Consider the following 11,253-nt stretch of genomic DNA (forward strand, 5'->3'; position numbering starts at 1 on the left):
CTGTAATTAGCTCCAACCTGTAGCCTATTTCTGTAAACAAACTGATGACACATGTCAGAGCTGGCGCCTTCTGTCTCTAACTTCAGGCAAGTTCTGTTCCCAACAGCCTTCAAACTATATCACTCATCAGTCTGTCTTTTCCTGTCCTCTCCTCTAGTTCCTCCTTTGCCTTGAGTCTGATCACATCAGCTTGCTCTACCCTGTAGCCTCTGGACAGCCCTGCCCTCCAGTATCCATGACACTCTGCTCTCAGCTACAAACAACACTCTTTCTGTGACCACACGTACCTCACAAATACTCCAAGACAGTAGATGAGACCCTTAAGGTTTTTCACCAGCTCAATACCACTCTCATTCCTGGGACCCTGGATAAGTTGATTGAGGGTAGCACCCTCAAGGACCCCGCCCCCCGTTGTTGGGTTCCCATTGTTGAAAGGTATCATGAGACTCTCAACTGCTTCCATTCTCAGTGAGTGGAGGAGGCAAGCTTCCTCCTTCCTTAGACCACTCCTCAGCAGGCAGAGCTCACTGTACTCACCAGGGTCTTACCTGGAATGCTGCAGTCATTGTCTATCCTGACCCTATATGTACCTACAGCATCATTTAATCCATCTCCTAGATTTGGAGAGAATCGTGTTTCCTTAGACCAAAGGCCAACACCATCAACAATGAGAGGCTTTCCCCCTCCTCCTCAAAGCATCCATATTGCCTCAAAGGGATGCTATCATCCACTGCAAAGGCCATAAGACAGACAAAGGCTCTGTCTCCCTGGGGAACTGAATGGCCCATCTCTGGGTTGTCCTAGCAGTCTAGGGCCAGGATATTCCCCACTATCTCTTTCTTTTGGACACATAACTTTTCTCCTCTCCCCCACCTCACTCCATCACACAGACAGAAATTCAACCAGAGTTTGAATTTCAGGAGCCCTACTGGTACCTCACCAAAAGACCCAGTTTGGTGAGCCTCAGCTGCATCCCAGAGGACAAGGAGGGCTGACGGAGTCCTCTCTGATCCACTTCCCAATCTGTCTCTCCTCTTACTACCCTCCCTCCCCCTGAGACAGGGGTCCTTACTTCCATACTTCAACCAGACTGTCTTACTACCCACCAAATCCCGTGAAATCCCATAACTCCTCCCTGCTCTCCTCATGTTGGGACTATGTTCACCTGTTCCTGGTAGCAGATCAGGCTTTCCTGCCTCATATCTGCTTGGCTTTCCTCAACAGGGGAACTGCACCACACCTAGTAGAAAACCCCTGAAATCGATTATTATGTGCATGGGATGGCTGGAGCTGAGGCAAAGACTTCTGCAATCAGGCTACTGTAATTAATTTCCTGAGATTTTTTTACCTGCCTACAACCCCCTCAACATCTCTTCAGGAGGCCACACCAAAGGCCCTTTGTCTGGCCCGCCAAGTCACCCTTGGTGGTCTCTACTCCTCTCTCTGCTAACTGAAAAGTGGGCCTCTGTGCTTTCCACACTGTGAATGTAGAGGCGGAGGACAGCACAAGGCTGATAATCAGGAGAGCAATCTCACTGCTAGAGAGCAAGCCCCTTCCTTCACTGCCCTTCACTACTCCCTTTGGTGAGATACTTGGGTGATTTAGTGATCCACATACTCTGTGCTCTACATGACATCTGTCAAAACGCCCTTTGCCTGGCCTTGCGTCCTCTTTCTCCACTCCTGTCTGTGTAACTACAAGTTAACTACACTTCCCCTCTACCACACCAGCACACCTCTTTCTCTTCAGTCTGCTGTTCTCCTTGGACTAATGGAATTGTCCACTTTTAAGCAACCAGAGACCAAAGCCTTGGCGTCCAGGGAAGAGGTCACCATCCTGACTTCTCTTCTCCATGTCCTACTTTTCCCATCCCTAGTCCCCCTCTGTCCATCTTCAACTCCATCTCCACCTGATATTTGATTCTTACCCACAATTTCTCTGAAATCCTAAAATTCAGTACCTTCAACTTAACCTTGGAGGAGTCCCCTTCAGATTGTCATGTGACCCCTATGCAGCCTGTCACAGGACACTCCATCTCTCTCTGGCACACTCTAATACCAAACTGCGAACACCCAGCGAAGCCCTCCCAGATATTCTGCTTTGTCCTTTCCTCTGCCTGACATACACTATGGACCTCTTCTGGATTTGTGGCTCCCAGGCTTGCATGTGCCTCTTGAAGAATTGGACAGGTGGACATCCTCATAACGTTCCTGTAACCCCACAGTCTCACTCTTCTCTTCTGATGTATGCACCCCAATCTGGATCTTGACCTCTGTCAGGACACACCTGGCTGTGTAGATGATCCTCTCCCTAGCAACCTTGGGAGTCACAATCTCTTGAGCAACCTCTGAGGAGCAAGTCAAAGGTATTCTCCTTCAGGCCCTTCACTTCCCTGACTGATGGCCTTCTGCAGGAAGCAGAGCAAAAGTAATACCACCCAATCTTCCTTTGTGGCCACCCAGCCTGAATTAACAGCTCAAGAGTATGAATTGGAAGCCACTCCACTCCAGCCCCTTCCTCACTATAAACCTTATTCCAACTTGAATGCTCCTTCTTCCTGTGATTGTGTCCAGCTTGAGCAGCCTTTTTGTGGCCAGCAGTTTCAACTTCCCATAGTCAACTTTCTCAAGTCAACACCATTAATATTATTCCTGCAATGCTAGTTCAAGCATGACTACTACCTGGTACAACCTGACCTCACTCCCTTCTTCAGCTTTGATAGAAATTCTAACCTGTGAGCAAAGTTTGCTCTCTTCCTTTCTCTAATGAGAGCCCCTCTCAGGTTTATTCAGACACAGACCTCTCCCTACCACTGTGCGTTTGCCGCTTGTTTTTCTCTTCTCACACTTTCTTCCTGGACTATGAGGATATCAGTAAAGAAAGAGGGAGCTCTTTCCTTAAGGACTGATGGGGCCCTGTGGTGGTTTGAATGAGAACGGCCCCATAGGCTTATATAGTTGAATGTTTGGTTCCCAGTTGGTGGACTGTTTAGGAAGGATTAGGAGGTGTGGTCTTGGAGTAGGTGTGGCATTGTTGGAGGAGGTGTATTGCTGGGGTGGGCTTTGAGGTTTCAAAAGCTGAAGCCAGGCCCAGTCTCTCTCTCTCTCTCTCTGCCTGCAATTTTTGGGAATGTAAGTTCCTGGTTGCTGCTCCACTGTTATGCCTGCCTACTTGCTCCCCCCACCATGATGGACAAGGACTCACTCTTTGAAACTGTAAGCAAGCCTCAAATTAAATTAAATTTCTTTTATAAGTTGCCTTGGTCATGGTGTCGCTTCACAGTAATAGACTAAGATAGACCCTAAGAATGTAGAGAATTTTGTATTCTCCACCTTTATGGATGAGCCGTTAGCAGCTCCAGAACTGGCAGAGATAAAAATAATTTATTGTCAATAATGTGAAATTTTGTGTCTTTTGGCTTTTTGAGACAGGGTCTCTCTACATAGTCCTGGCTGTCCTGGAACTTACTTTGTAGACCAGGCTGGCCTCAAACTAACAGAAATCCTTGTGCCTCTGCCTCCCAAGTTCTGAGACTAAAGGTATGAGAGCCACCACTGCCTGGCTGAAATATTGTGTCTTGATTACCTTCTCAGGCTTGACATTTTAGGCTCAGATTCTCCTTGGTGTTGATGGCAAGCCTGCTTTATAACCTTTTAAACTTGTATGATAGACAAACAACTTTTCACTCATTTTTTTCCTGGTCCTACCTAGCTACTCCCTCCCCTTCCTAGGCAGAGACATAATGTTTAAATTTCAGATCCACTTAAGTCTCCAGAGGCTCTATGGCTTTCTTAACAGTGCGTCTGCTGTCCTGGTTGCTGTTCGGGGCCTCAAAGGTCCTCCATATAGTCTCCAAAGTAGATGCTTACATCATACAAAAAGTTCCACCCAAAGTCTGTGATACCTCCATTCTTGAATACTCCCTTAACAGCCACTCCTATCACAGTTGTCCTTAAGAATCCTAACAGCTTTTCTGAAATGCTCCAATATCTTTAAAGTCCAAAATAGGGAAAGACTTATAGCCTCTCATTGATAAATTTTGGGCTACTGGGCTACTTACTACTCCTGTTTAACTGTTCATGCTATACCCCTGTCTGGACAGTAGAGAAGTCAAACGGGTACTACAAAACAGCCCAAGATTTGAGGACTATAAATGAGGCTGTGGTTCTGATTCATGCCATGGTTTCAAATCCTTACATTCCCATAGAACAGACACCCTCTACTATCTTCTGGTTCCTAGTGTTAGACTTTGAGGATGCATTCCTTTGTACTGCTATCTACCCAAACTCTCAGCTCCTGTTTACATTAGAAAGGCAGGATCCCTCCACCCAGCTTCCTGGGCAGTCTTATCTCAGGACTTTTGGGATAGCCCTATCTTTCAGGTCTCCACAGAGACCTCCTTTAGTATGTGGATATTAATCTGTAACTCAGGTAAGTCCAGTTCAGATCCAAACACTGTCCTAACTCTTCAAAAACTCTCTTTCTGTGGCTAGAAGGCTTCTCTTTGAAAGGCCCAGACCACCCAAATAAAGGTCAGCACAAGCAATCTTTCTAGTTACCAAAACCATCTTGTTTTAACTATGGGCACTCCAGCCACAGAACAGCTAAGGATCTACTTAGGAATGGCAGGATTTTACAGAATCTGAATTTACCAGTTTGACCTGATAGCTAAACCTCTCTATGAAAACTTGAGGGAACCAGAGGAAGAGCCATTAGATTGGACCCCTGAAATGACATGAACCCTAGACCTCCTAAAGCAGACACTTACTTCCTAGCCAGCATTAGCTCTGACAGTTCTTACTAAAACATCTTTTCTTTGCATATGCATGAACAAAATGGAGTAGCAGTGGGAATTTCAACAAAGGCTTTGGGGCCTCTCGATGCCCAACTGCTCATCTTTCCAAGCCTGGTGGCACAGAGATACTGCCTTTACCTCAGGGCATTGGCACCAATGGCTCTCCTAGTTTGGAAGACCTCTCTTAACCCCATGCCAGAGTATGATGATTCACAGGCCAAACCAGAGCCTTGAAAATCTCAACTCAAGAGTTTTCCACTGAAGATCAGACAGAACAAGCAAGCACCAGATTGCTCTATTATAAACTGCAGAGCTTACTGTAAAAACAGTGGCAAAAAATCCTAATCCATTACTCACCCCAAAATAGGCATTAATCCCAAGCCTGACAAGCTTCTCCAGCAAACCTGTGTGGAAATAACTGACTTTCTCTACAGTGCTAGACTGGATCTACAGGATTCCTCTTTCTCATCTGGAAGATACTTGTTCAAGTACAGTGGTAGTTTTACGGAGGCAGGACAAAAGGCTTTCAGGGTATGTAGTAGTGAGTCTCACAGAAGTCACAGAATCTGGCCCCCCCTTCCAGATAATTCCAGAACTAATGACCTTCACTAGGGCTCTCCAGCTGGGAGCAGAGAGGAGATAACTTTTACACAGATTTTTGCCTATGTTTTCCATGTAATCAACAATCATGAAGGAGCTGAAGAGAAAGGGGTCTCCTCACTGCTCGAGATACCCCCATTAAACATGCCCCTAAGACCTTGGTCCTACATGAAGCCATCTGGCTTCCAACCTTGCTGAGGGATGTCTTTCTGTACTGTTGTGAATATATGCTGTTCCCATTGGTTAGTAAATAAAGCTGTTTTGGCTTATGGCAAGAAAGCTTACAGCCAGGTGGGAAATCCAAATAGAGAGACAGAGAGAGAAGGGCAGACTGAGGGAGACGCCAGCCACCACCCAAGGAGCAGCAAAACACCAGCAGACTGGTAATGCAAGGCAATGTAGCAGCTTATAGATTAATAGAAATGGGTTAAGTTATAAGAGCTAGCTAGCAAGAAGTCTCTCTCTCTCTCTCTCTCTCTCTCTATATATATATATATATATATATAGACAGACTAAAGCATTTATTGTCCAATTGAGGCTCTGTTCATAGACATAGCAACTCCTTGGTATCTGTTTCTAAAGCTTGACTTTCTTGTTGTCAGGCCAATACTGAAGGTTCCTGACTCCTCCCCTTTTATACACTGTCCAGCATAGAAGAACTATGCCTGGGGGGGGGGATTGGTGAATGTATTTTGCTTGCATGTTCCCATGCAAGAAATTCAAATATCTACTAGTTAGTTGTGTCTTTTCACAGATGGCTAGACACATTTCCCATTGAAACAGACAGGGCCTTAGTGGTAGCCGCTGTCCTCATAGAGCACATCATTCTTTGCTTTGGGTTCTCCCAGTCTCTACGATCCAATAAAGGCCCAGTTTTCATTTCCAATAGGACTCAGAGTGGGCTGGGAGGTGGAGAGTATCTGGGAGAAGTTGGAGGAGGAAAACAATGTGATCAGAACACATTGCATGAAAAAAAATTCTTTTAAAACTCTAATAAATTGCCTTTGACTTTCCGGTTGTATATTCTTATATTTTTGTTAATGAGACTAAGAATCCCAAGAGAGGGTCCCCATTTCCTTAGTATTATGTGATGGTTCTCCTGAGACTCCCCGAGATTTTTGATAACACTTCTTTGCCACTTTTCAAGAGCAGGCATCTGATTTAAGGGCGATAACCTCTGAGGGATTGCTCACAGGGAGGACACAGGGGCTGGCTTTCTTCTCCTGGGATCATTCACTGACATAACTCCTCTGTCTGTCTGTCTGTCTTTCTTAGTTAACCTTCTGGTCTGGTTGGTATCTTCCATATTAAAGGCCATTAAGCTCCCATGGCAGTGTTGTAGGGCCTTTACATTACCACTGACATCAGTGCCTGTTTTCCCCAGTCAACGACTTCGCAATCTCCAAGTTGATATTACCATTAGGCCTTCACCCTCTTGAGATACGCATTCCCTCCTTCCCCTCCAGCATGCCTCTTAAACCTTCTGTGAATCACCCGTGGTCTTAAAACACTATGACACACCAGCAACATCAGTAAGGTCCACTTTTCTAACCTGTCTGAGCTCTGAAGAAGCTCCAGAAGATGATCTTTGCCCCTTGTCAATCATTTGACCCTGCTGCTCTATCAGGAAGCAAATTTAGAGATAAAAAGACTAAGAACAAAAGCAAACACCTCACATTTTAGCAATCAGCCCCTCACTATCTGGAGCCTGACCACAGTGCCTTGTGAAGCCTTATACAAATATTTAAAGCCTAATAATTCTTTTTTTTTTTTGAGACAATGTCTTTCTATTTACCCCTGGGTGTCCTGGAACTTGATCTGTAAACCAGGCTAGCCTTGAACTCACAAAGATCCTCCTGTCTCTGCCTTCCGATTTCTGGAATTAAAGGCATATGACTACATCCTGTTTTAAACCCTAATAATTCCTTTTTTTCCCCCCACACAGGGTTTCTTTGTGTAGTCCTGGCTGTCCTGGAACTGCTCTGTAGACTAGGCTGGCCTTGAACTCACAGAGATTCGCTTTCCTTTGCCTCCCAAGTACTGAGATTAAAGGTGTGCACCACCACTGCCCTGCTAAGAAGCCTTATAACTCTTAAGAATCAATGATGCCTTATTCTAAATGACCAACTTCCCAACAATTGGCACAATACAATTTACTACTTAACAAAACAGTGAGATGCTTGCTCATGTATCCAAATATAGACCCACACAAATAGCACATGAGGTAAGATTAAGTAACTTTCCCTAACTGTATAAAAGAATCCCATTCCCTTTCAGGAGGTGACTTTCTCTGTCACAAACTGCCCACTGTATATCTATTTGTGCCAATTTAGTCAATCTTTCCTGTATCTATTCTGGCCTGGTAAGTACATTTGCTGGGCCTCTGGCTTTTTACTGTCATTCCCAGCACAGCACTAGATCAAAATTGCCTTAGAATATAAAACAATTAGCACAAAACCAGAAAGTTATCTTAATTTAAAATAGCTAATACTAAGTCTATGACTACAAAGCAATGTACTTTATCATTGACTATTTAAAATTGAGATCATTTCTGTTTTTATACATAATAAAATGTGTATGCATAATTAAAATAGTTATATAAGATTATTATGTATAATACTTTATATGTGTGTCCTTGCTCCTGGACATTATTACTAGGTATTTAGTGCAATGATGGTGCATGCTAGGCATTAAAGGAATATTTGTTGGCAATGTGGAGGAATGAGCTCTCTACCAGCAGAACACTCTAAAACCGATCAAACACTCACACATATATGCTACACATTTATATAATATATATCTAGTTTTGTTGCTGTAGATTGTACAGATTGGTGGTTAACATGAGATGTTATCTTTGAACAACATTTTTTTTTATAAAAATTAGAATGTAAATATGTCTTTGAAGATTTATAGGCAGTTAACAGTTCCTAGAGGGGAGAGGCTGACAAGGCCCCACACCCCCCTTGAGGAATTATTGGCAGTTAATGGTGGTTGGACTGGTCAGATATTTTCTTCAGTGGTGTAGCCATTCCTAAGATGCCCACACTCCTATAGCAAACCCTTTGTCCATGATCATACGAGAAACCCTAATTAAACTCAATTGTTCACCCAAACAAGCAGCTACATCCATGAAAACAGAAGAGAGACTAGATGGGATAAGGAAGATTGTGAGTTGGAGGGGGAGCAAGAGGGCAATGGAGGTATGATCACAATACATTATGTACATACATGAAGTAAAAAATGTATATATTTGCATCCTTTTAAAAGATGAGAAAGGCCATTAAGAGGAAAGGACATTTCTGGAATTTTCCAAAACAATGAAATTTATGTTTCATTTTGTTTATGAGTTATACTGAGCTTTATAAATTCAATAAGCCTGAATTTAACTCTAATAAGAATATGTGCCACTAAAATTCAAGTGTTATTTAATTTTGCAAATATATTATAGATAGTACTCTATAAAAAGTAGCCTACATATCCTGATATGTCAGCTTGCATTTTTGTGGCCTTATATTTTGATGCAAACATTAAAAGTATATGCAGATATTTTCATTGCCTTTTGATATTCTCCAATCTGACAAATATGCCAAACATCTCAATGGACAGAAATAGTTCTCTGTATTAGTCTGTAGGACATTAACTGCTTCAAAGATTTGCTATTCAATTAAAAGCATTAGCACAGATCATATTGTAAGGTAAGCGATTAAATTCCCATATTTAAGTCAAAAGTAAAACTGGTAAGTAACAATCACTATTTACAGTGTCTGGACTTCTTTGAATTAAATTCCTCAATTAACTTGTGTTCATGTTTTAAAAGTGAGTTTTGAAGATTTCTAGAAAGATCAGCGAAATTGGCTCGTGTGCTGTTGATGTATTCTGTCTCATAAACGGTAAGAGATATTACTGAATTGTTAGTAATTTTACAATAATATTTAGGTTCATTCGATCTGATTGTAAGACAACACACATCTAATTCTACTTTAACAGACCTTGAACATGCTGAATGGACCCATCATCGGCTTTTATGGTAAGGACCTCTCCAGGGTTAACTTGAACGAATACAATCTAGAAATAGATAATCATTTAATGACACACTTTTATGTAAATCTATGGAAAAAGTCATTATTATCCTTTTGAATAATATTCAGTCCCACTAATTATGGGGATTTCAAAATCCTCAAGGAGAAGAGTACAATTGGGTCAATGGGCATTTAGGAGAAATTCAATACCCCTTAGTAAGAACAGGTCATTCCCCCCACCCAAGTAAAGCTTAATAAGGTCATAGTAAAGAGGTGCATTGGGGTGGAAAGACATTATTCTCCTCTGCATCTACCCCTAGAACAAAACCTTTACAAACAAATAAGCAAAATCCCAGAAAATAAAATTTATCTGAAGGTAAAATTCAGACATACTTGAGCCCAGTATTGGGAACAAGAAGGCCAGGTGTTATATATTTTAGGCTGAGTCGTGGTCTGTGAATAATTAGAATATGTTGCCATGGCGTTGGGGTCCAGAAAGCAACTCTCCATCTAAAAAAAAATGTAATTTTGATTATAAAACCATTTTACTTTTGTCATTTTTAGAAATAAAACTTTTATTATCAAACACTGTTAATAAAAATGAACATTATTTTGACATTTTCATGCATGCATATATTTCAATCATTTCTGTCCATGTTGTTATGCTTACATACCATCTTTGCTTTTTTTTTTTTAATTTAAGAGACAAAAAGTCCGTCATGTTTTTACATTATATATTATGTTAGACCTTCTACTGAATCTATTAAAGGGGCAAATGCTAAATCTGAAGTATACTTTTTCTTTCTAGAAACCAGTCTTACTCATAGAAGTCATCACTATTCAAATACAATACTTTCAAATATTAGATAATTGAACTGCTAACTGAATGAGCATGAAGGAACATTAGTCTTCATTAAACTCACAATTTCAAAAGGTACACACTATGAATCTGTAGGTAGCAGAAACTTAACAATACAGGACTAGGCCTTTGAAGTTGTGCAAAAGAGGATAAAGAAGCAGCTAAATTAACCCAAAAGGAAATTTTATGTAAGATAAGCTAATGTTGAATGTCTTAATTAATTTTCAAAAGGCTTACAAGAAAAAGAACCAGTGCTGAAAAGACAAAAAAAGTAAATAAAAATGAAACAATCAAACAAAATTTCCCAAGTAAGTGACCATAAAAGTGACAGTCTAAATAAAAACCAATGCCAGATTTCATGACATTTAACCAGTTATAGTGCAAATAAAAAGAAACAAAACTTCTCTTACAGGGTATATGGGATCTCCATTGATAAGTGGCACTGTCGGAGGTATTTCAGAAAGAATAGGTGCAAGCTGATGTTCCATTGAGTCTAAAAGGATTGACTTTCACATTAATTGATACTTCTAAAAAAAACAAATAAACAGAAACTTACAGATTAATCAATTGTAATCAGAATCATGTTTTTAAATGACAAAACATGACAAGATTCTTCTGAGAAAATCCATCTTAATTTTCCTCTCTAGGAATGTTTGACTTGAGCGGAATTACGTTAAGACATCATTTAAAGTAATCATTGATCTTCATAAATGACAGAGCCAAGTGTGGAGTTGGCAGTTTCTGCTTGATTGTTTTCTCTTCATTCATGTGAAGACAAACAAAGGTAGCTTGTTAAACACAATGAATAAGGGTTTAGTTAAACAAGTAATTGGCTATTTGATTCACTCCCATCCAGTTCAAACAACTGATTTCCAATTTATGACATTAATTATAAATAAGATTTTATATTGTAGAGGTAATTGTAAGAACTAATTAATTATGTTAGAAATACAGAAATTTGCCTTAGCTGTCTTGGACA

At 41.1% G+C, this 11,253-nt stretch overlaps 1 protein-coding gene across 1 annotated transcript in view; it reads right to left on the minus strand.

Annotated features, from left to right (window-relative positions):
• Window positions 1-10,762, minus strand: part of LOC118573608 (fibronectin type III domain containing protein 3C1-like) — a 50,995-nt gene extending 40,233 nt beyond the window's left edge. Inside the window, exons 1-3 of the mRNA XM_036173889.1 lie at window positions 10,685-10,762; window positions 9,809-9,925; window positions 9,386-9,461 (exon numbers count right to left, since the gene is read on the minus strand). Coding sequence (XP_036029782.1) covers window positions 9,386-9,461; window positions 9,809-9,925; window positions 10,685-10,762 — 271 coding nt within the window. The remainder of the gene's footprint in view (window positions 1-9,385; window positions 9,462-9,808; window positions 9,926-10,684) is intronic.
• Window positions 10,763-11,253: the final 491 nt, after the last annotated feature.

Source organism: Onychomys torridus, chromosome X (assembly GCF_903995425.1).
Source record: "Onychomys torridus chromosome X, mOncTor1.1, whole genome shotgun sequence".
Classification (NCBI taxonomy): Eukaryota; Metazoa; Chordata; class Mammalia; order Rodentia; family Cricetidae; genus Onychomys; species Onychomys torridus.